A 26,137-nucleotide genomic window follows, 5' to 3' on the forward strand; every position below is an offset into this window, starting at 1 on the left:
CACAACCTGAAAGATTATATCACTATCTTCTCCGCTAAGGTGGTGGCCATCTTGAAAACAAACGTCGCCATCTTGGATTTTTGATTGGCCAGCGACATTTTCCATGAGAGTGGCCCTTAGAGAGTATGTGTGTCAAATGTTATCGTTATATCACAACCTGAAATATTATATCACTATCTGCTCCGCTAAGGTGGTGGCCATCTTGAAAAAAAATGGTTGCCATCTTGGATTTTTGAGTGGCCAGCGCCCTTTTCCATAAGAGTGGCCCTTACAGAGTATGTGTGCCAAATTTCATGCTTGCATCACAAAGTGAACGATTACGTCATTAACCTGCTGCACTATATCCTGTGTTGTTAGTACGTAACTTCAGTGGTCAGGTTCTGATAATAACTGGACAGGAGTCAAGAATCATTCTAAGCTTGGTTTATCAAGACAGGCCTGTCTGGGTTAATAAAATGTTAATACCCATCCACAGTGAGAGAGGCATTAAATACATTTCACTTCCTCAAGCTCCTCCTTCCTACACATCTGGTATCCATTAAAGAACAAAACACAAATCATTAAGAACAAAAAAACAGATCATTCCATTGTGGTCACTCTTGACCCTTTAAATTGACCTTTACTCCGGTCTAAGTCAAACTAACATTCCATGGAATTAGCTGGACACTGAGCCAACTCACCTGGACAACTAGACATTGTCTCAGGAACCTTTTGTTCCTGATCATTATACTTCACAGAGAAGGAAAAAAGATTTAAACTTTATAATTGCAATAAGATATACTATCAGTTAATAATACATACTAACATGTGTTGATTACATTCTAATTAAAATGTATTGGTGGTTCCTCGACCCATGATGGACTTCTTAGTGTTTCTCTCAGGTCTCAACACGATGGTATAACACTTTGGGCCAAACAGCGTCACCAAAAGGCCAAAACTAGATGCTAAAATAGCGAATACCTCCACTACATCTGCATATTTGCCCGGAGAGCTGATATATGCTGGGACGAAGGATATCCACACGGCACAGAAGATCAACATGCTGAAAGTGATGAACTTGGCTTCATTGAAGTTGTCTGGAAGATTCCTTGCCATGAATGCTAGGAGGAAGCTGAGGAGTGCCAGTAAACCAATATAACCTAATAACACTGCAAAACCAACTGTTGAACCCACCTCACACTCATAGACTATCTTATCACTTTGGTATTGTGTGTTTTTATGAGGAGTTGGTGAGGCAGACACAAGCCAGGCTGTGCATATTATTGCCTGGATGGAAGTAAGAGCCAGCACTATTCCTCTCTGCTGCATGGCACCAAACCACTTCATAATGTCTGCACCTCCAGGCTTAGAGGCCTTGAACACGGCCAACACCACCATAGTCTTTACCAGGATACACGAGACACACAGCACAAAGCTGATCCCAAATATTGCATGCCTCAGCTGACAAGTCCATAACCTGGGACGGCCAATGAACAGAAGCGAACACATGAAACAAAATGACAGTGACAGCAAAAGTTGGAAGCTGAGTTCTGAGTTGTTGGCGCGCACCATGGGAGTGTCTCGATGATAGATGAAGATTCCCAGGACAAAGGCACAGGTAAGAACGCCGAACAATGAGATGGTGGTCAAGGAGATACCCAGGGCCTCATAGTAGGAGAGGAACTCCATGCTCTTTGGGAGACAGTGGTCTCGCTGGGGACTGGACCAGAAGTCCTCTGGACAGCTGGTGCACTCTGTAGAGTCTGACGAAGAGGGCAATATTAAAGGGACAGACAGAGTACAGTAAGATAACCTACTGTAGCTACATAATGTAAACCTACCAGTTTCATTGCTGATCTCTCCCTCAGAACAAGCGATGCAGTCAAAGCAGCAGACAGGTTCTCCTTTCCTTCTGGACACACAGGTCCCAGGTGAACAGCTCTCACTGCACACTGACCGAGGTGCCTACAGAGGAAAGGAAAGCAAGTCCAATTTATTCATAAAGCGTATTGGCCAAAGTGCTGTAAAGACTATCAGGCAGCTACAATCTACAATCTACAATCTAAAATAGATATAAACACAGTGTATACAATTTAGAGGCACAAGGAAAAAAAGAAACTGTACGACTTTGTTTCTGTGTTTTCCAAACTTAAATGCAGAAGTGCACACTGATGTTTTAGACATGGGGTTTTGACCGGTGAACAGGTTGCCAAGATGTGATGGAGACGTACGGACGGGGGGGGGGCAAATAGGACAACTTAAACTTGATTTAATTTAGCTGTACAATGTTTTGAGGGATCCAACACTTTACAGTATGTCCTCAAAGCAGTTTATGAGGCTGACCAAACTAAACTAAAGAAAAGTTACCTTTGTGAATGCAGAGTTCCAGAAAATGTTCAAGTCTTCATTGACAATGAATTCATCTCCGGATGCTGACTTCTTTACCACACCCACATTTTGAACCTTTGTCCTTCCATCAGGGAGCCACGCCCAGTTCATGACATCATAGTTTTGTATGGGATCGCCATTCTCATCAAATGATACATCATCACCAAATGATGTGGTGAAGTTGATCTTTTCTAGGTAATACATAAGCTAGGAATGGTGATGAGCAAAATTAAGTAAGATATGATTGCATGCAATATACATAATACAAACATTGACAGGGTGTGTTGCTGTATTTACATGACTCTAACTTCTAACACAATATAAACACAAACTGCATTTTGTCCAAAATGTCACCTAAGTTGTCTAGGAATGGAATTCAATTTTTGTAAAATGTTCAGGCTTTTTATGAATGTCATCATTATTTACATATCAATTTTTATTCTAAATTACAATGTATTTTTTATATAGGCTCTATTTTAGATTATTATTTGGAACACAAAGGAAGGGCGGTTGTAAAGTATTTTGTAATTTGTTCACCTGTTTTGTGTCGGGTGGGGCAAGCCAGCAACATTTCTGTTTCATTATTTATTTTTTAATACAAGCTTATAATCGTTTATTATCTCATATCAGTTGTTGCCGGCGGTATATATATAAAAACATTTTTAACAAGAAAACTTTGAATTAATGTTACACCTGCCATGGCTGTATTGTCTGCAAACTGGCACATCTGTGCTCAATGAAAGGCCCTCTTCCTGGCACACATTGCAACATGTCATGGAGGGCATGGGCCAGAGCATACACAGCCTTGTACACATTATACTCTAGCCTGAGGTCAGACACATCCAAAAGTGTCGTTTCTGCTGTTCCTAGGTCCTCTTGTCCAGTACACACCCCTCCGCCAGCATCCACCCACTCTGACGGAAAGGGTGCAAATTTACACCCAAATGTGTTCTCCCAAAACTGCCTCACCTGACGAAATACAATGAAGATTTGAGTAAACATATCAGTTATAAATTACAGCGTAAACTCTAAATGAAATAAAAGACTCACTATGGTATTTTCATGTCTGTCGTCAGGGTCGTTGTCAGGATGTATTTTTAACAAGAAGTCCTTGAGACCCGCTATCTCTCCACGACGAACGGCAACACCCAGGGTGCCTGCCAGGTACGGCATGAAACGAGGAGTCTGGAAATTAGGATCTGTTGTCCAGCCCACATCGGATATCCACTGCAAACCTGTCACATTCTGCTTTACCACCTGTCGATTTTTAGATATACTTACAGTGTATATACTGTATATATATATAGCCTATAATACTTTATTTTAGGTGTGTGTGTGTGTGTGTGTGTGTGTGTGTGTGTGTGTGTGTGTGTGTGTGTGTGTGTGTGTGTGCGTGCGAGTGCGTGCGTGCGTGCGTGCGTGCGTGCGTGCGTGCGTGCAAGTGCGTGCGTGCGTGCGTGCAAAACAATATAAAGAACAAAATAATACATAATTGCTAAACATTTAAATAAGAAAATGTATACATTGCATTGCAATAGAAAAACAATGCTTGCAATTCATTTGTGACCTATTCTTTTTTTTTTGTCTATGGAGGAATGTATTAACTTCAATACTACTCATTTCAGATTCCTTATAATTATGAATCCCTAAATTAACATGAATCATAACCTCTTCCAGTATATTAAACATATGGATCCCGTATAGAAACGAAATGACCACACGAGCCGTGGACGTCTTCACCACGGTGACGATCCTCTGCAGTTCAGCTGGGTCATTGTCCCAGGGCACAACCTCCACATAGGCCAGACAGCCCAGACCAGACTGGGCCAGCTCAGCCTGGAAGGACCTGGCTCCATCGCGGCCAGCGGCGTCATCGGTGAACAGTATTCCTGTCCACGTCCATCCAAACCGCCTCATGATCTGGAGCATAGCTTGCACCTGATTGAATAAAGAATTGAGGTATAAAGTGTTTAAGCTAGATCAGTAGTTCTTTTTGTGCTCAGGGCATCCCTGGAAAATACATGGGGCGGCAGTGGCTCAATGGGGCGGCAGTGGCTCATGGGTAGAGTGGCCGGGTAGAGTGAACTGGAAAACCGCAAGGTTCCCAGTTCGATCCCGGGCTGGGGCGCTCCCCTAGAGTTAGTGTCGAAGTGTCCTTGAGCAAGACGCTGAACCCCTAATTGCTCCCGATGAGCAGGTTGGTGCCTTGCATGGTTTCCTCCGCCATCGGTGTATGAATGTGTGTGTGAATGGGTTAATGGCACAATCAATGTAAAGCGCTTCGGATAGAAGCGCTATATAAATGCACCATTTACCATTTTACATTTCATCCATGGCACCCCCTAAATTACTGATCAAAATGAACACAGTTAAAAGCATATCCTATTCACTCTTAGACTGGGCAAAACCTATAACAATTCGATAAAAGGGGGTACCAAACTTTTCTTAGTTGATCCTTATGTGTTTTTCCCGTAGAATCCATTTCTGCCGTGTGCATTTTTGTATTGTGCATAATTAATTAGATAATAGTATATTTGCCGCAATTATGCTAATTATCTAATTAATTATTATTCACGGTAACTATTTCAATAAAACTAAAGTTAAATTGTATATCTTTTGTGAGTGGCAAATGTTTCACAACCCCCACTCCATGAATTTCACCCCCGAAAGCCTTTTATTTATATATTTTCTATTGAACGTGGTCGGGGTTGACTGTCCCGCGAAAATTACGTCATCTGGCCGGACAATGGAAGCGGAAATGCACCGGTTTCCTGTTTGGCCAGGAACTACTGCACCGGTTTCCTGTTTGGCCAGGAACTACCGCGCTAATAACAAAAAGGAAACTCACGCTGATTTTAACAGATTGTATGATTTGAAGAACGAAAAAAAAACAGAAAAAGAAAACAGAGCTCACGGTAACTAAAGCTCCACTGGCTAAGAGAAATGATCCACAGATCGTATAAAACAATTAAAAGAACGCTTTTTGAAACACTTCCGTCTTCCGGTGAAAACGAATGGAATTCTGGGTAACGCAGTAATAAACAAACGGCCTGCAGTGACGGTAATGACCAGCAGAGGCTGCTAAAAATCGTTTTTTTGAAATCTGCACTGTACAACTTTAAGTAAAATTGTCAATACCATCATGTAGAAATACTGTGTTACAAGTAAAAGTCTGGAATTCTAAATTTACTTGAGTAAAAGTACAAAAGTATTGGCATCGAAATATAGTAAAAGAAGTAAAAGTACTCATTTAGCAGAAAACCATTTCAAGTTTTCAAAATGTAAGTTTTAACTTGACTTCAGTTCTATAAGCTGTAGTTTCAAAACTATTCACTCAATCTTATCAACCAATATATAATTATTTTGCTATGATTCCCTGCTTTCATATGACATGAAAAAATGAAAATGAAAAAATACTAGATGACTGTGTCCTAGTCAAATTTGGTCACATATACTGTATGTATTCAACCTTGTATGAATGATTTAAACAAAAAGAGATGATTTAAAAGAACATGACATTTCCCTCAGATTCAAGAAGAGAAGTTACATACAACTAGCTGGTTTCTTCCCCAACCACATTTCACCAATGTTCATACTTGTGTACTTACTACAAGCTATAGGAAGAGCACCTTTGCCGGTCTACATACTGTACATTTCTCCCACAAGATATGTCGTGAGGAAAACTTGAGAGAATATAACTGAATATAACTGATTGAATATAACTTTGTATTTGACATTTAAACTGATAAAAAAAAGAATTGAGTGATATTGGTAAATTCCAAATATTATGCAGCACCCCTGGGCTGGCATCACAGCACCCTATGGTGTCATGGCACCCACTTCTATAAACCTTGGGCTAGATTACTAAATCAGCAAATCTATTCTCTAAGGTCTAATTATTGTCTTTTGACACTGTCACCAGAGAACGTCAGCCCCAGTAGTAATACACACAAACGGATGATGATAGGTGATATTGATTAGGGACGTTTGTGTCATGTGTGTGGAACATGGAGGCCTACTACTTGATACCAACATTTGTGCGTAGACATTCACCTGGAAAAGACCACTTGGAACTGTTCTAAAGAAGGATGGATACGTATTCAGGTCACTCAGACAGGAGCAGGTGGCGTAGTAACTCACCTGCAAAAAAGCACAAAGGATCATGGTCAGTAATATATTACATTCCCCCTGAAGTGATGTGTATGCATGTATTGATATGATTCAATCCCTCTCCAGGCTCACAAGCAGTGACGGAAGAAGTACTCACTACCCTATCAATACCCTATTGTAGAAATGGTATGTTACAAGTACACAAAAAAAAGTTTGTATTGGCATCAAATTGTACTCAAAGTACCAAAAGTAAAAGTAGGCTACTCCATATGCAGAAGGTCCCATTTCGCAAAATGTAAAAAATGTATAAAATGTTTAAAAAAAATCCTTTGAAAATAGCAGATCTACAAGCTCACAACGCGTCGCAAAGCGACCCAAAAAGGAATAAATATTCTTTCTGCACACACAGTGGCAGCCTTTGCCATTTGCAGACCCGTTTCAGAAAACAAACAGTTGGAGCACAATGCATTGTTTTCATACAAGCGCCTACCCAATGATCACAGTGTAGATTATAAACTCTACTATATATCCTTACGCACCATGGACAGCCACACTGTCACAAAACACACACCATCCAAGAGCTGCATGTGTGGCATTGCAGCAGTGCAATAAAATGTATCACAGCTATAATGCAGTGTTCTATAAGCTATCAATAAAAATGCTATATAATATAATGATAACAATGAATTAAAGCAGTGAGATGTGTGAATGTGATTACAGTATATGTTTGCTTAGTGTGCACAGATGTACTGAGATCAAAGCCAAAAACGAAGGAGAAAAAGTGCAATAGATTTAAGGTTTAAGGTCAGTATGTTATCTGTACCTGCTGATGAGTAAAGTCACGTATATAGTCGTCACGCCTCATCAATACATTACACTCTGTGTCTTTAAAGCTGTATAAACAATATTTGTTTATCATATTTTATATTGGAAGCGAAATTACGCGAAATTAAACTTATACCAAAATGGTGATGGTAAAACTGGGTTCACGTGGGAAACTTACCATGGGCACTCTGTACAGACCTAATATACTAGAGATGGCAATAGTATTTGATGAGGAATCGTCACCCACGATCCCGAGCACTGGAGGAGACCCGACACAGCTCTCATCCAGTGTAAACTGCTCCTCTCTCCCACTGACCATGGACAACGCTGCACGGAATGACACTCCCAGAGAGTAGCAGTTGTCATGGAGACTATATCCCAGAGTCACATTGGGCAGCAGGCTGGGGTTTCTGTTGATCTCTGCAATGGCAAAAGCCATGGTCTGGGCCCATCTGAAGCCTTCAATGTTAAAACTAACACACAAAATGCACCTTTAATATGTATCATTGTAGAAATATACATCAACTAATCCTATGTTACTACAGCACAGTTTCCCAAACAGTGGGTCAAGACCCATCTTTGGGTTGCGGACCAATTTGTATGGGTTGCAAGTAAATATCCCTTTGTTTTTTGTTTCCTAAATTGTGTTATTATTATTTATAAAGATTTTTTTTTAATTCCACATTTTCGACAGGTTGAAAACAAATTCAAGAATATTTCTAAAGTAATTTCATAAATAAAATTAAAATAAAATTAGAAAGCAAATAGAAGTAGTGAAATAGCAGATCCGCAAGCTCACAACGTGGCGCGAAGCGACGTGTTGTGAGCTTGTAGATCTGCTATTTTCACTATAGTTTGGATCCCGGGGCAAACGTCTAATCTCTCTTTTGGGTCTTGAGCTAAAAAAGTTTGGGAACCACTGTACTAACAGTAGCCTCTCTATCAAAACAAGTTCCCCATTTGTCTTGCTTGCTATTGCATTCTGTGATACTCACGTATTGCACGTGGGGTCCAGTGGCTTGGAGGTGAAAGACAGCTCCGGGAACACAGAGGAGAAGTGGATCGAGAACAAGCCACCCAGAATAAAGTCACCGGCCTTGTAGATTCTGTTGAGATTAAACTGTGCCTGTAACTCACAAGAAGAGGAAGGTGAGGAAGACAAAGGAGAGAAGGAGGAGAACAATATCAAGTTCAAATACAGGTATGAAAGCGGGTGTATGTCTAGAGAAGCCCTCATCATGACTGTGTCCTGCTCTGTCAAGGCCCTCCCTCTACCCAAGTTGTTTGTCTAGTTGTTAAGTTTTATACACAATGCTGTGACGTCCTCTGTGTCAGCTTATGCCATTACGTAATCTTTCACAACACCCATCTGGGCAGAGGCACAAGGGGCTTTAACAATCATTTGATATCAAAATAATGTTGTGTGTGCCCTGTTATGTGTCAACAACACAATCTCACCAGGGCTACATGCTGCAAAAAATAATGCACTGTGGGTAATGAGATTCATTATGGAAAACGTTCTTCTCTGAGTTAGACTCACAATGTGTAAACAGCACGTGTTGGCCAGCGTTGCTGTTTACATTCCACGAAGCACCAAGAACAACCAACAACTAGAACACACACATCAATCTGGGATCCCATCGTCAAATAAGAAGGAAAAACAGCGCCCTCTGTTGTTTCTCACATTTCCATTTGACTCTGGGCTGAGCTGTATGGAGGACCCATGCTCACGGGAAACCAGGGTTTTGGTCTGCCCTCAGCCCTCTACTTCCGGTGGTGCACCTATGTTTTCATTCCCACTAACAATATTTCTCCACGGAACACTAACACCATTTCTCCCAAAGAACATCGTTTTCGTTATAAGCCCACTTGTTTCTATGATGAAAGAGCAAGTTAAAATGATACTAACTTTCCGTGGTTTTGTCGGCTCTGAGGACACTATTGTTAAATGAGTTTGTTTCCAGTGGGAAGCGAGCCGCACACATGTAAATCCCGGCCACTACATTTGATTGGGTAAAGCGTGGCCTGCTTCCTGATCTGAAGGCACACCCACTTGTAGCCAATGTGCATGGGTTGTCACACACGCATTAACAAACACTAGTCTAGGGGCCCAATACAGATATTTTCATGAATTGGTTCCACCGAAGGTGACCATAACATGTCTGCAGTTTATATGGTCCTGCCAATCTTGTAGCAATGACAGTTAACACTCTCTAGTCTCTGGACAAACCTACCCCCATATAAAACTGTGATGTGTATATATCATTTATATGACTTCTAGACGGTTTTGGAAACCAATGGTCTTATACAACAGTTGAACAAAGTCATTTCCCCTGTCGAATCCATTTCGGCTCAGGACATTTTAGTATTGTTACTTAATGAGACAATTAGCATATTTGAACAAATTAGTGGAAATAATTATATGATCAATGCAATTAAGTTAAATATTTCAAAAGGTATAAAACGTATGTGGGAAAAATGGTGGCCTACTGGTGATGTGCACAAGACATTTTGTCCTGATCGGCCCAACGGTTTACAAGATTAGCTCCAGACAAGCGGCTATAAGCTCTATTCATACATATATATCACTAACTGACTGATTTATCACTAACAGAGTCCAATTTGACCAAGGCCAGGTGTGACTGCTTGATTCACCCCCACCCCACATACATCTGTACAGGTTTTAGTCTGTCTTCTGATGTTAGCTCTGTATCCTTCTGCCATAACATAGCTTGCTAGATAAATACAGCATCCACTTGTTAGTAGAGTGAAAACACTGTGGCTAACTTTGGCCAACATCGTGCTGTGGCAACTTTGTGTTTGTGTGGTGTATGCCATGAATGATGCGGTGGCCATGTTGCCAAACTCAAATGCAATTGGTACAATGTAAGTTCAGGAGGGAAGACCACACCAGATAACAATCTCCTCCCCCTCCTAATCGCCTCCAATCTGGCTGATATCAACTCCTCCCAAGCTCACCTGCTTGCGATGGCGTTGATAACAACTCCTCCCTTATCTCCTCCTACCAAAATAATCAAGGGTTGTATTTATACCACGCCATGCCCGCTCTCATTCATGCTCAGTGTTTCTTGCATCAAGACACACACGCATATGCGCTTCGCAAACGACGAAAATACAGCAAAGTATTACTAGCCTACTTACCTGCAACCATGGACCACCATGAAGATGACTCATTCCAAGTCATGGCCTCGGACGAGGAGGACTTTTTCAACTCAGACCCTCCCGTCCCGCCGACTCCATCGCCAGCAACATCCAGCCGGCGCCTGCGCTCGGCCACCTCAACTTCTGTCCATCCGTCTCTCACCCGAACCCCGGTCGAGTTCCGCCAGAAGGCTCTACGGGCCAAAAATGTGTTATTTTCACGCGCAGCTCCTAAAGCGACACTGTTTTCACTCTACCAATCGGCTCTGTTGGTGACCTCCTCCCCTCCTGGTCCGTCGCGTCAACATGACGTCAGACCAGGAGACACGAGCGTCGCACCACCCGACCCCGCCCCCGCTAAAAAAGCAACTAAAAAACACCTTGACCGGTGTGACACAATAACCTACAATCCGCCATAACCGACCCGGACACCGTCGACGCCCTTATCACCAAGGAAGTCAACCAGGGCTTCATGATAGGCCCCTTCACTTCCCCCCCATTCCCCACCTACAGAATCAGCCCCGTCGGCATAGCCACCCGAAAATATTCAGGGAAGAAAAGGCTAATCATAGACCTCTCATCCCCCCACGGTTCCTCAGTCCCCAGCATTAACAGCCTCATCCCCAGTTCAGATTTCTCCCTCCAATATTCCACCGTCACCCACGCCATCTCCCTCATCCGTCTAGCCGGCCGTGGGGCCTGGCTTGCCAAAGCCGACATCACGTCGGCTTTCAAAGTGCTCCCCCTCCACCCAGACTCCTGGCACCTGCTCGGAGTCTGCTGGCGGGGGAAGTACTACTTCGCCGTCAGACTCACCTTTGGCTGCAAAAGCAGCCCTAAGCTGTTTGACAATCTTTCAGAGCTGCTCTGTTTGATCCTCCTAAACAATTACAAAATCCCATTCCTCGTCCACCTCCTAGACGACTTCCTATCCGTCGACTTCCCATCATCACCCCCCGCACGCACTCTGCTTTCAATAAAAACAGCCTTCACAGCGCTCGGCGTTCCCCTCGCCGAGGACAAAACAGAGGGCCCCGCCACTAGCCTCGAGTTCCTCGGCATTAATCTAAACACCATCACCTTCCAAGCCTCACTCCCCTGGAGAAATTACACAGAATCACCTTAATCATTTCCAACTTCGCAGACACCCCCTCGTGCACCAAACAGCAACTCCTCTCACTCCTAGGTCACCTCAATTTCGCCACCCGCATCATCCCCCAAGGCCGCTCGTTCATCTCTCACCTCCTCTCACTAGCCTCCTCCGTCCCAGCCCTCCATAACCAGGTCACCATCTCCCCGGAATGCAAAATGGAGCTCTACCTCTGGCACAACGTACTTCAGAATTGGAACGGCATTAGTTTATTTTATGATGATTTTCACTCCTCACCAGAGGACCTTCAATTGTTCACTGACGCCGCCCCCTCCGTAGGCTACGGAGGGTATTATCAGGGCCGGTGGTTCGCGGAGGAATGGCCGGAGGAGATGTTAGATCCCCAGTGTGACTCCGGCCATTCCTCCGCCATGTTCGAGCTGTACCCCATTGTGGTAGCGTCTTCCCTTTGGGGATCGTAGTGGACCAGCCACTTCGTCCTAATACATTCCGATAAGCAAGCCACCGTCAACATTATTAACAAGGGTCGCTCCACCTCACTCCCCATCATGGCACTCCTCCGTCAACTCACCTGGATCACCGTCACCCACAATTTTATCATCCGCGCCGCCCACGTCCCCGGTCACCTCAATACCATCGCTGACTCACTCTCTCGTTCTCTCTTACAGAAATTCAGGCACTTGGCTCCAGAAGCAGACACTCATCCCACTCCGATACCTCCATATTAGCACATGACCTTCCCCTGAACCACCCGCTCGGCCATCTCATCCACCACGCTCAACAAGCCATCCTCCAGTCTCTCGCCCCATCCTCACTGTCCACCTACTGGACCGCCTGGAAGAACTTCCAGCTGTTCCATGCCACCTTCGCCCTGCACTTCCCGTCACTAGACCTGGCCACCCTCACATCATACGTCAGCCACTGCCACTACTCCCTGTCCATGCACTCATCCACTATCCGAGTTTACATATCCGGCATAAATTTCATAGTTAAACTCCTCACCGGTGCCGCTCACCCCTTTCACGCGCACCCTCACGTCACACTGCTGCTCAAAGGCATCAAACGCCACGAGCCTCACCACCCTCCTAGCCGCCAACCCCTCACAGACAACATCCTCGCCGACTGCATCACTGTCCTCCGTTCCGGTCACTCAGACCCACTCACCGACTCTACACTCGAGTCCCTATTCCTCCTGGCGTTCTACGGTTTCCTCCGCTGCTCTGAATTTACATCCACCAACACTAGGTTCGACCCGGCTCGCCACCCCTGTCTGTCCGACCTATCCACCCTCATCTACACCCTCAGGCACAGTAAAACTGACCAGTTCAGAACGTCCACCCCCATTCACCTGTTCAAACTAGACTCACCCCTCAGCCCATACGAATCACTCGTCCGCCACCTCTCCATCCGTCAGTCTCAAAACGCCTCACCATCCGACCCACTGTTTATCTCAGAATCTGGTTCCGTAGTCACACGCACCTGGTTCCACCACCACCTCCGCTCCGTTCTCACCAAAGCCGGCTACGCCGCCAACCACTTCTCAGGTCATTCATTTCGCATAGGCGCAGCCTCCACAGCCTCCCGGAAAGGCGTCCCAGAACACACCATTCAAATCCTGGGTCGGTGGTCATCACAAGCGTACCACACGTACATCCGTTCCAACTCCCACGATCTCCTCCAAGCCCACATTGCACTCGCCCGCTGAAATACTGCACCATTCTTTGGGGTCTCGGCGCGACCAGGTCGCCGACGGACCACGGGCCCCAAAGCCAAAGTACCCAGGGTCCATGCCCCCGACCGCCCCGCCCCCCGCCCACTCCTCTCCATCCCTCCTCCCTACCTCCCCGGGACCAAGGGTTAGCTAAAGCTAAATGCTTTGAGAGACTTGTTATGAAACACATCACCTCTATCATACCTGACTCTTTTGACCAATACCAGTTTGCCTACAGGCGGAACAGATCGACTGAAGATGCCATAGCCATTGTGCTTCATACTGCCCTGGCCCATCTAGAGGGGAAAAACACCTACGTACAAATGCTCTTCGTCGATTACAGTTCCGCCTTCAACACAATTCTACCTCGGCAACTCATCATCAAACTCCAATCTCTGGGTCTGTGTAACATACTGTGCAACTGGGCACTGGACTTCCTCACAAATCGTACACAAGCCATCAGACTGGGCAATTACACCTCGTCCACCCTGTCTCTCAGCACTGGTGCTCCGCAGGGTTGTGTGTTAAGCCCATTATTATACACCCTGCTAACACATGACTGTTCCCCTTCCTTCCCCTCAAATTACATCATAAAGTTCGCAGACGATACCACTGTTGTGGGGCTTATAACAAATGGCAATGAGTCTGCTTACAGGAGTGAAGTGAGGGACCTTACAGCCTGGTGTGACAGAAACAATCTGGAGTTAAACATAAAGAAAACAAGAGAGATCATAGTGGACTTTAGGAAGTCAAGGCCTGACCACACACCTCTGCTTATAAACAACGAGGCAGTGGAGAGGGTTTCGGAGTTCAAGTTTCTGGGTCTCAGTGTGAGTGAGACCCTGTCCTGGAGCACCAACACCACTCGTGTGATCGGCAAAGCACAACAACGCTTATACTTCTTAAGGAAGCTGATACAGGCTGACTTACCACAAAACCTCCTTGTTAACTTTTATCACTGCGCAGTAGAGAGTGTACTGACCTATTGTGTGGCTGTGTGGTTCTCCTGCTGCAAAAGGGCAGAGCAGGAGGCCCTGCATAGGGTGGTGAAGGCAGCGAGCAGGATCATCGGGTCCCCTCTACCATCTATCACCTCCGTCTTCACCTCCCGTTGCCTCCGCCTCTCCCAGCGCATTATCACAGACCAATCACACCCTGCACATCATCTCTTTCATCTCCTCCCCTCAGGGAGGAGATACCAGTCCATCAGTGCTAGCACTTCAAGACTCAAAAACACCTTTTTCCGTACGCAGTACGTCTGCTAAATGAACATTGACTGTGCCCCTCATATGCATTTCAACCGGACTGTGATAATGTATTATTGGTTTCTGTTTCTCTATTCATCATGCACTTTAAAATATCACCATGCACTTTATACTCTGTGTTGTATCGTTGTATGTTGTGTGTGTGCTACGGGTATATGGGAGCTCCCTAGAAATGTTGTTGTGTGCAATTGTGTATGCATTTGTGTGCAATGACAAATAAAAGCCTATTCTATTGACCCATTCTCCACAGTGGCACCACACACAAACAATCAATGCATTCCCCTGTCTCCATTTTATCTCCAATAAATACAACCCAATCGATTCTCTGTTTGATGGTGTGGTCTTTGCTAGTGAAATCACACGTAACTTCCAGAACCCCTGAACTGGTGAATGCACTTCAGATTACAGACATTAGGTAAGCCTTAAAATGTTTGATATTTACATTTTAAATATGTTGAGCATAGTGCTACAGCTGATATGTATTGTGCCTCGCAGGTATGTGTGCATGGCACAGATTGTGACCAGGATCCTACAAACGTACAACACTAGCTGCATCATTCATTACACTGGTGATGATTCAAAGCCAGTAACATTGCAATGCAAAGTCTGGAATCCTGGAAAACCCTGCTTAGAGCTGCAGAAATAAGACAACACATTACAATGGCCACGGGCCTAGGAGAAGGTGAAGTAGCCTACCATATACCCAGTATTGTATATTCACTATGAAAAAGCATCTTGATGCCATCTTAAACCAGGGTATACAAAACCAAGGTCCTGATGTTGAGGCTACAGATACTGGTAGAAGACAATGATCTAGAGATGCACCAAGTACTTCACAAGTATATGAAAGGATACAGTATGTATCTTCTGTGACAGCTCAAGCAAATAGCTGACAGGAACATATACACAAGAACGTCTCTCACAGTATTTGGTGTTAGGAGCTGATGCCAAGTAACAAGGAAGGAAGGAACAAGGAAACCTAATGAAAAGGTTCTTGCAGCATTGAGTCGAGACCTTGTTGCAGCAGTGGGACATGACCACAAATTATGTCATAAACTGTAAACAAAAAAAGAGTCTACACACACATTTAGTATGACTGAAAACCTTGAAGAACATTCAGAGTATGAGCAAGCTGTGGAACAAGCATATGAGCAGCTCTTCATGTACATAAGAAATGCTTTTTTGCCACATCCTGATGTTCTTCCATTAGAGGAAGTCACTTCAAAGCTTGAATAATCTCTAAAATGTCCATTAGATTGCACAAGTTAAACCATCAACCAAAAAAAGAAAGAAAACACATCCACCGAAAGTTGTAAAGTGAGTTCAAGGCTGCAATCTGCAATATGTCGCAAAACAAGATATCATGTGTCTCAAATCCATGGAATTGAGACACAGCATCAATAAGCAAGATGACCCCCAAACATGGCCACCTGACACAGAAACATGCATTATTCCTGAATCAATTGCTACATTCCTGAAGACACTGCTGACTGGTGAGAATGAGTGTGACAATCCTTCACCAAGAGTTCAACACCTGGTAACTTCATCAGGCAGTGATCTGGTGTATGCTGTCATATCTGGCAGGACAAACCACATAAGCATACAGTTCTTCTCCCTTTTGCCATTAAGTCTTTGACAGGAAACAAGGAACTGTGTGTCTTACTCACAACTGGAAGAGATTGACACAGCATTGTGTCTTCAGAAGCTACAGAACTTGCAAATGAAAATACAGTTCTTCCAAATGCTCATCCCCATGTGTTTACAACTGTTGTATGGGACAACATACAGTAGATAGAATTGAAGAGACACTCAGTGGTGGTACATCCCATAGAGTTAATCAGAATCAGAATCAGAATACTTTATTGCCATGACATGTTAGGAATTTGATTTGGTACAGCGGAGCACAGTTTACAACAGACAGAAACAACACTCCCCAACACCACAGCAGCCATGGGCGGCACTACTCTCACGCCCTGCCTCCACGGGGGGGCAGTGCGTGAGGGGAGCAAAAAAAAAAAAAAAAAGGAGCCCAGGGGGGGAGGAGCAGGGGGGGGGGAGGAGCGGGTGCGAGGAAGCGAAGGCGTGTGTGTGTGCGGGTTATGTTAAATTCATGAGAACCATGTGTTCGTGTGTGTAGAGAGTAGGCCTGAAGTTTGTCCTTGGTGTTTTCACCCAGTCTAGTTATCTCGTGCGCTGGTGTCAGAGCGATAACACAGCCAGTTGTGAGGCTGTGGGAAACGTCCTTGATTGGGTTCCGACCCAGAGTCATAACAGCAGGTGTCCATGGGGGGGGGATCTTGGGGGGGGTCTTCTCCACATTGTAGCCACCGGAGGAAGAACCGGGGGGGGGGGGCGGGGTCTAAATCGATCCAAATAATCCATATTCCATATTCATCCCGAGCAGACAATTTATCTACTCCCATCCTGGCTCATCCAGCCTGGTTCTAATCATGTTCATATCGCCGCTCAGAGCAGTAACTCTCTCAGCGATGATCTCCATTGTGCGGCCAATGGCTGAGATGTCGTCCACAACACGTTTCAGGTCCGAGATCGATGTCTTGATGTTGTCCAACATGTGTTCTTTCTCAGAGAGCGATGCCAGCTTGGTGTCTAGCTTGGACTCTCTCTCCAAGATCGATGCCAGGATGGTGTCCAGCTTGATGTCTAGCTTGTGGACTCTCTCGTTGAAGATGTTATCCAAGTTCGGTGATGTTGTCCAGTTTGGTGTCCAGCTTGAGGACCCTCTCATTGATGTTATTCGTGTCGTGTTTCAGTTCAGTGGTCACACCCGTCTGAGTTGTCAGCGCTCTGCCAATCTCCATTATCATTACAGGCAGCCTGGGGGCTCCATCCAGGGCAGCTGTCTGGCCAATTTTCCGATACACAAGTGCAATGCCCGCTCCAATCAGCAAAAAACCTGTTATCATAAGAGCGAAATTATAAACATCTTCAATGTCCTCAATGGACAAAATGGACAGACACAGAACCCTCCACTTGTAGTGGGAGTCGCCCATGTATCCGGCCAGATAAGTCCCATCGGGGCAGTTGGGGTCCTCAGGTCCAGTTTTTCGTGTTGAGAAAATTTGGTCTATGGCGTTTAACGACCAGTTAAGAATTTCCATGTTTTTCACCCGGGATTGTTCGTGGGTACAGTGTAGAGAAGCGAGGTGAATGAGTGGAGAGATAAGGGTCAGGAGGAAAGAAAAATGTGACCGGCTTCGTCAGCAAGCAGAGAGAGGCATTGCTGTCCAACCCAAAGTTGAAGGACCTTTACCAAAGTCAGCAGCAGTGGTGGAAAGTAACTAAGTACTTTTACTTAAGTACTGTACTTAACAATTTTGAGGTATTTGTGCTTTACTTGAGTATTTCCAATTTCCAATACTTCTACTCCGCTACATCTCGGGTCCAAAAAACTTTAGTTACTAGTTACTTTTCAGATATAAATGATTACATTATAAAGTATAAGTAATCAGCTTAGGTGCATTGCACCGGCCACAATATACACCAGTGGAGGAAGCTTTTGTGTAGCTCAACAAAAAAAACACTCCTCATCAAGTTCCTGGTGCAAGAATGGAAACAACTTCAGATAAAGGACAAAGTCCTGTATGTTACCTGTGAGGATGCCTGTTTCAAACTCACAAGGGAGCGATGGGAGGAGGTTCCGAAGCTACCGAGTACCCAGGAAGAAGACACTCGCCTTCTACTCCATGCTCTAGTCTACATGCAGCTGAATCTGGCTACAAGGGCATTGTGGTCACAGCAGAGGAGACAGATGTCCTGGTTGGTGTTCACTCTCCATTCCGACATCTCACCACTCCGACTAGTGGCTTCCGCGTGCGGTTAGGGTTAGGGTTAGGGTTAGGTATAGGGTTCGTCAACGTCGGAAAGGCGACATGTCGGAAAGGAGAAATGCACCCGTCCTGGTTATGTGCATAGGGGTCAGCAAGAGAATTAGCATAGTAGAATAGAATAGTCCCCACTCCTTTGGGGTGTTATTTTTGTCACATTATGTGTATATATATGCACATAGCGTGAAATTCGTCCTCTGCTTTTAACCCATCCTATAACAACTAGGAGCAGTGGGCAGTAATGATGAGCGGGTCGACCCGTGACCCGCGGAACCCGCGGGTCAACCCGCGGCGCGGGTGGGTCGAGGCAGGATTTCAGAGGCAATTATGCGGGCTGCGGGTGAGCGGGTCAGCCACTCTCACACGCAAAAATAAAATAAAAAAATGACATGCTCTTGTTTTGTCTTTATTCCTAATAAGAATAAGAATAATAACAATAAAACAGTTTGAATACACTTGGGGTGTATACTTGAAGATTATTTTCTAACCTTCATGATTTTACAGAATTATAGGAGGCAGGTTGTCTAGTAGTCTTCGGTACTGGACCTGTCACCTGTGTTATTTCCTATAGTGGTATGATCTGTTCTAGTTCCGCTCACGTAATTTGGCGCGAGATCACAAAGAGAATCAGAAAAAAAGAAAAAAACTGTAAACAACATGGAAGACATCAGAGCGAAATTGCAAGAAGCTAGAATTAAAAAAAGAACCGATGGTAAAAGTGATGTGTGGAAAAGGTTTGGGCAGGTTGTCATGCCCGATGACACAATTTCAGATTACGTGATTTGTTTAAAATGCGAGGCGCTGTACAAATTTGAGAGGCACAAATCGGGAACATCTAACCTGAAACGGCATTCATGCCCCGAAGACCCTAACCAGAAGCCCCAAAAAAGAGTGCCATCAAATCAGCCCTTGGTGTCCACATTCATGAAGAACAAGGTTCCACTTGCAGCGAAATTAAAGCTTGTGGATGAGTTTGTGGACTTCTGCTGCGCTGACCTGCGCCCATTTGATGTGGTGTCTGGTAAGGGATTCAATAGTGTTGCACAAGGTCTAATGAACATTGGGGCACGTTATGGAGCAGTGGACGCAGACTCTGTCATTCCACACAGGACTACGATCTCCGCCAGACCAAATGAAGAAGCAAAAAAAGAAAAGACTATTCTCTATCAGGCTGTCAACAAAGCACTGGACTACGGGATTGGGATCACAACCGATATGTGGACAGACAGCTTTCAAATGAGATCATACACAGTGCTGACATTCATCACTGAAGAGTGGGGGCTAGCGAGTCGAGTGCTTTCCACTCTGGAGTTTGATTCTACTTTGAGGAAAACTGCGGTGAACATACATGACCAAATCAGCAGGGAGCTTGTACACATTGGCATATCAGCTGAAGACTTGTCAAAAGTTGTGTTCGTAAGTGATCAGGGTCCCAATATCAAAGCTGCGCTCAAGAACCATTCGTGGATACCTTGTGCTGCGCATGTAATCAATACGATCCTGAAGCATACATTTGAGGAGAAGGATGCGCCAGATTTCATGGCTGAGGTGACTGACCAAATAGTTAAGTGCAAAAGCCTGGTTGCTTACCTGAAGAAGTCCGGTAGCGCGCTCAACCTCCCATATGCTGTTTTACAAGAAAGCGAGACGAGGTGGAACAGCAAGGCCGCAATGCTTAAGTCAGTTGCCAAACAACACAAGGAGATCCTGAAATTGCTTCAGGGAAAAGAACAAGAGCAGCGGATGGAGGGTATCGAGGTGGAGGTGCTTGACACAATCGGAGAGTTCTTGTCCGTCTTCAAAGATGCATCAGAAGATATGGAGGGTGACCGTTACCCAACAATCAACAGCGTCCTGCTGTGGTTCCACAAGATGAAATCGCATTGTGCACCTCGGAGCGGGGATCCGTGCTATATGCAACACATCCGCAGCCGTGCAGAACAGCTATTAAAACAGAAGTTTCTCATCACCTCCACACATAAAATCTCCGGGAGGCATGCGTTAATCCGACAGACCTTTTCTCCGACTTTGTGGCATCCGCGTGCGGTTAGGGTTAGGGTGCGGGTTTGGTTCGGGTTTAGTATTGGAAACGTCGGAGCGCTGCGCTGTCGGAGGAATGCGCTGTCGGACTAACGTACTGCACCCAAAATCTCCACCTTCCTATCTCCACGTTTCAAGGCGTTGAAAATGCTCCTGCCAACCGAAAGGTGTGTAGTCCATGCAGAGGTCCGAAGACTGGTAGCAGCGCTGGTACCAACCCTGCAGGCACATGCTGAGCAAATTAGCACAGAAGGTGAGATGAATAAAATGTAATGATGTCTGATTTCGTTAGTCTATGGCCTATAGCCATCCTCCTAAACGATCTGAGCTTGCATGTTGATTTTATAAAGTTATGCGCAGCTGTGTTCTGTTATAATTGCTTTTCTTTATTAGAGCCACTGATCTTTTTTTTTCTCCTTTTAAACTGTTTTTTTTTATTTATTTCTTTTTCATTATGTTTTACATTTTAAGATTTTAGATTTTAAGTGTGTTTGGTAGTTTAGTTTAGTTGTTTTTTATTTTATTTTCATGGACATCTGTTTGCTTTTCTTACCGTTACCGAGTTTTACTTTATCCTATAGTTGGGTCCCCTGAAATTGTTTTGTTGCCGATGCTGTTTTTATGCCATGCTTTTAATCTGTAGCTGAGAATGTAAAGTGTTATAAATAAAAAAGTAAAGTATTATTATTATTATTATTATTATTATTTTCATGTTGAAAAGGCTTATAGTTTTAATTACATTTTTGATCAGCTATAAGTTAGTTTTTAATTGCTATGGGCTATTTGTCAGGGGAAAGGTCTCCAAAAATGTTTAAACAATATATTATAAAACACTATTGAAAAAGTATTAACATGCAGTTAAAACACGCAAAAAAAACACAGTCAAAATGAACACATTGTGGCCTTTCTGGCATCGTCAGCACCACCACTGATGTTGGAGCTTTGTGTTAAACTTTAAAGCAAGAAGTGTGCTGTCCTTCGTTTGTCATGACTACGCCAACTGTTAATTCATTTCGTATTACCTTTTGTAGAACTAATGGGTGACCCAGTCGCTTCAAGCACCCCGGTGGACGAGGAGACTCTGTCGGAAGGTAAATGCATCACGTATCTTGCATTTTTAATAAATTAATTTAGGCTATTGAAGTTCATAAACAGTATGTTCCTGAAATAGAAGATGATATGAGTCTTAAATCCAGGTTGTGATATACAGTTATCTAAAGTAATATGTCGTCCAGGTCATTTGTGATGACGGCCAGTTAATTGTATTTCTTTTTAATACCAGAGCTTGCAGTGAAAAGACGGAGGTTGTTCGTGGAGTGGGAGGACACCCCAGACCTGATCGAGCCAGATGAAGTAGAGCGTTACCTGCAGGCTCACTTCACCGTGGACCAGTGTCAGGATGAGGTCCTCCTTGAGTTCTGGAAGGAGCAGCGTTTCACATTCCCGCTCCTTTCCATGCTGGCTAGAGCGGTGCTGTGTGTTCCAGCAACAAGCGCATCTAGTGAGCGTGCTTTCAGCTCAGCTGGTCGCGTGCTCGAAGCACGTCGAAATAGATTAAATCCGGGAACTGTGGATTCCATTCTTTTTCTACACAGCGCAGCCAGCCATGATAAAGTACACTAATGTGGTGTATATGCATGTATAGCCGAGCTGCAACATAGGTTAAGGTTATATTACTATTGAGTGAAATCCACCACTATCCACAAATACATTGGCTATTAATTTGGTTTGCCTCATTCATGCAGGTTGATGCTTTAATTCTTGCTGAAAAAGAATTGTTTATAAAATAATTAGGCCTGCTGCGTTGCTTTATCGCATGCTTATACGCCTATTCATGTTCTAGGTATCGATTCATGCTCTATGCGTACCCTGACCTAATGCTATAGAGGCCTTTTGATAATTTAATTTGTAGATTGTTTAAGAATACATAATAAGACAGCTTATTTTTTTTATTTTCTATATTTCTCAGAAAGACAGAGCTATGTTTAGGCTAGAGAGAACTAACGGATTCTCAAAAAGAGAGGCCGAGTCATATGTCTTTTTGCTGTCAATAAAAAAATTAAGAACCCTATTTTGAACAACATGCTTGTTTATTTAGCCCATGACAATGTTGTGCTACTGTAGACATTTAAAGCGACCTTGGGTACTTAAAAGAGCGCTATATAAATCTGAGCTATTATGATGATGATTATCATGTTTTTTCCCATCGCGAGGCGGGTTGAGCCATAGATTTATAAATTGGGTCGCGGGGCGGGTTGAGGCGGGTTGGGTTCCGTTGCGGGGCGGGGCGGGTCATGAAAAAACCCGACCCGCACATCACTAGTGGGCAGCCTTCTCCCTCCATTGGCGCCCGGGGAGCAATTAGGGGTGAAGAGTCTTGCTCAAGGAAACACACATCTACACATTGCTGTCATGGCCTGGAAACCAGCCAACCAGGGGTCTGGCTCCCCAGGCGGGCTCACTAACCACTCAGCTATGGCCGCCCCTATTCAGCTATGGCCGCCCCTCAGTGCCCCATCTACCAAAAATGTGCCACAAAAAAAACGTACAAGGTTAACCGACATCATGTCATGCACTAGGAGATGGAGTCTGTGATACTCTGATTGGAATGCGTTCATTTACAGGATGTGATACAGTCGGCGCTGTCACTGGGCGTGGAAAGTCAGCCCATTATTGTTTTATATACGTATTTTTGATTTTCTCAGTGAGATGTCTCCCATGTGTAACTGCTGGGGTAGAATGTGTGAAAGACTCCATGTTTATGTGTTTGCTCTGGCAATGTACAGATTGGCTATACAGAACCAAATGGATCCAGCAGTTTCTTAAACACACACATACATAATATAGTCCAGTGCAGTGGGGGTGAATTTGGTTAAACAAGTTTAGTAGACTATGATAAGTTTTGTCTAGTTTTGGGACTTAGGTTTAGAGACTAGTAGCAGGACAGCGAGCTCAGCTAGCTTACATGCTAGCTTGCTTCGTCTGAGCTAGTTCGAATATTAAAGGAGAGTGCCGGTCATTTTAGGTTGTATGTTTGATGTGTCGCTAATCACTCACCAACATACAAAGGAACGTTGAATTTTTCCAGATCTGCCCCTGTTGTCCATTCTGCAGACCCCTTACAGCGGCATAATGGGAGATGTGTGTAAGAGTGAAAATCGTCTATTATAACCGATGCAAAGTTAGTTTTTTCCTACTACGGCTCATCGTGGAGTCTCATGATACTCAAACATGCGCTGAATTGAATGTCGCGCACGAGCTACCGTTCGTGCAGAACGAGATGACGCTGGTTGCTTGTTTCTCTCACAGATGCCAGGTTCTGTGAGAGAAATAAGCAACCAGCGTCATATATGTTGGTGAGTGATTAGCGACACATCAAACACACAACCTAAAATGACCGGCACTCTCCTTTAAGTTATTGTTTTGGCCATGTTCACCCTGACGTTAAACGTCGCTATTGTTGTAAAGACCCGATGAAGACCCGTGTGGCGTCTAAACGCCGTCCACCACTTCAATGAAAAAAAATATTCCTGGGAGCTCTACTGCAGACTTCTCTTAGTGTTAAGAGTCTGCCGTCTAGTTTTTACAAAGAGGACCGGTATGGGCCGTGCGAGGCTGTGCGATGCCGAGACCATTAGGAGCGGTTCTGTGTAGTCCGGCGTATTTTGAAATTCTTTATTAGGAATAACCCCTTGAGATGCATCCTCTCATTTTCGAAGGGGTCGTAACGGATCCAAACTGTCACAGTGCGTGACAGGTGATGACCCAGAAGCAGAACAAGGCAAGCAGGCAGGCAGCTCAAACAGGCTTACAGTCGGACAAATACAGGCAGGGACCATTGGTAACAATGTTTATAGATTGACAAGAGAACACACTGAACACAGGGAGGTTTAAATAGACACAGACTAACAGGACACAGGTGAAACATAACTACAATCAACACGTGATTGGCTGAAACTGAACAGGACACAGGTGAACTACATTTGCAATTGCAATTACAGACTGGTGAGACAAGACAGGCAGCAACAACTAGGGCAGACAGGAAACACTAGGAACAACACTACATAATAAAGGTAACCAACAGACAGTTCATGACAGAAACGCAGCATAATGGGCTATATGACGTTTCACCCATGAAACTTGTGCAATGCCCTTACTGGACAAAGTATAGGCTATTACCCGCTGCTGTCAGGAGAGAAACAGATGAAGTACTCCGCAACTCGTGTGATGATTTAGGATGATCTAGGTTCAGATAACTGCAGCGTAAAGTGAGGCAGCTACATACAACAGTCCTTGCGGCCCTTCACTGGTTACCTGTGAGTTTTAGAATTGATTTCAAGATTTTACAGTTTGTTTTTTAAAGCCCTAAATGGTCTGGATCCTGTGTATATCTGTGATATTTTAACTCCCTATAAGCCAGGCCACTGCTTGAGATCATCCAGCAGGGCCCTATTGACGGTTCCAAATTCCCGCTTTGTCACTAAGGGCTTTTTCTTAATGTATGAACTGTTAATGTTTATGGAATTTCTTATCTCTGTTAGCCTATATAGCGTTGTTCTCTCTCTTGCCATTGTTCTCAACTTGCTTGTGTTTAGAAGTCCCCAGACGTATCGGTAGGCAGAGATGGCAACACAACACTATACCCAGGTGGGTATGAATTACACGTGAGATGGGCAAGCAAAGGCAGGTACAGTATGTGTTTCCCAGTGATGACATCCGTGCCCAGGGCTATGAAATAATGACAGGTGGGATATTAGAATATAATTAATTTTCAGGTCTAATGAGAGGATTGAGTCTCTGGAGATCATTAACATAATAACAACAAGGACACAGAAGTCCTACTGCAGCTACAATATGTCTATTGTACAGTGTCATTGTTACGTCGACAATGTAATTGTCAGGAACAATTTGATTGCAATGGTGGCAACAATATCTATTTGAACATGTTGGTCGATTCTAACTTAACATAGTGGTACATTTGTGTACATTGTCTATTAACTTACCCTGTTTTGGTCACGGCTTTGGGATTCAAAACATTTTCTTGACATCGCAAGTGTTCCCTTTTTATATATATTTATATATCCCTATATATCCTGGCGAGAGAGAATCAGAACTCAGAACTTCTCCTAAGCAAAATTTGTGTCTGCCCATTTTGAACATAAATAAGTTGGGCGAGGCGATGTCCTCTGAAATGTCTTTGCCGAGACCCCAAACAAAAAGCATTTCACAAGAATTGTTTTGGACATATAATATAAAATAAATCTGTAATATATTATCAAACATCTAACAACAATATGAACTATAGTGTTAACCAGGGCTGCCAACACTCCTGGTATCAAACTCCCAAAATTCACCAGAACACAGGAAATGACATCTATTAGGTTAAAAAGTTTCTGGGGGAGGACCCCCAGACCCCCGGTTCGGGGGTGTGGTCTGTGCATGCCATCATGAAGAAATATTAACTTTTAAGTAATGAATAGTTATTATGAAAGATGGGTCTTACATTGCTTCAGTCATCAAATCAATTTCTGTAGGCCTACTTTTTTAATGGATTAAATGGTACCCATTATTTTCCAATGCTAGTAAAGCAAGCCTGATAAAAGTATCAAACTCACAAAATTCACCAAAACACAGGAAATTGGGTCGCAGCTCAATTTACGGTACACTAATTTGACATAATAAGCCGTTATTACAAATA

The 26,137-nt window shown here is 44.0% G+C and overlaps 1 protein-coding gene across 1 annotated transcript; it reads right to left on the reverse strand.

The window, feature by feature from the left end:
- Nucleotides 1–825: 825 nt before the first annotated feature.
- Nucleotides 826–7,741, reverse strand: LOC311054047 (extracellular calcium-sensing receptor-like; the record flags this gene model as incomplete). Its single annotated transcript, XM_084069927.1, has 7 exons — nt 826–1,742; nt 1,821–1,944; nt 2,347–2,558; nt 3,087–3,281; nt 4,089–4,305; nt 6,421–6,507; nt 7,481–7,741. 7 exons carry the CDS (start codon nt 7,739–7,741, stop codon nt 826–828), a joined length of 2,013 nt encoding a protein of 670 aa, XP_083926053.1.
- Nucleotides 7,742–26,137: the final 18,396 nt, after the last annotated feature.

Source organism: Gymnoscopelus microlampas (genome assembly GCF_963454915.1).
Source record: "Gymnoscopelus microlampas genome assembly, chromosome: 10".
Taxonomy (NCBI): Eukaryota; Metazoa; Chordata; class Actinopteri; order Myctophiformes; family Myctophidae; genus Gymnoscopelus; species Gymnoscopelus microlampas.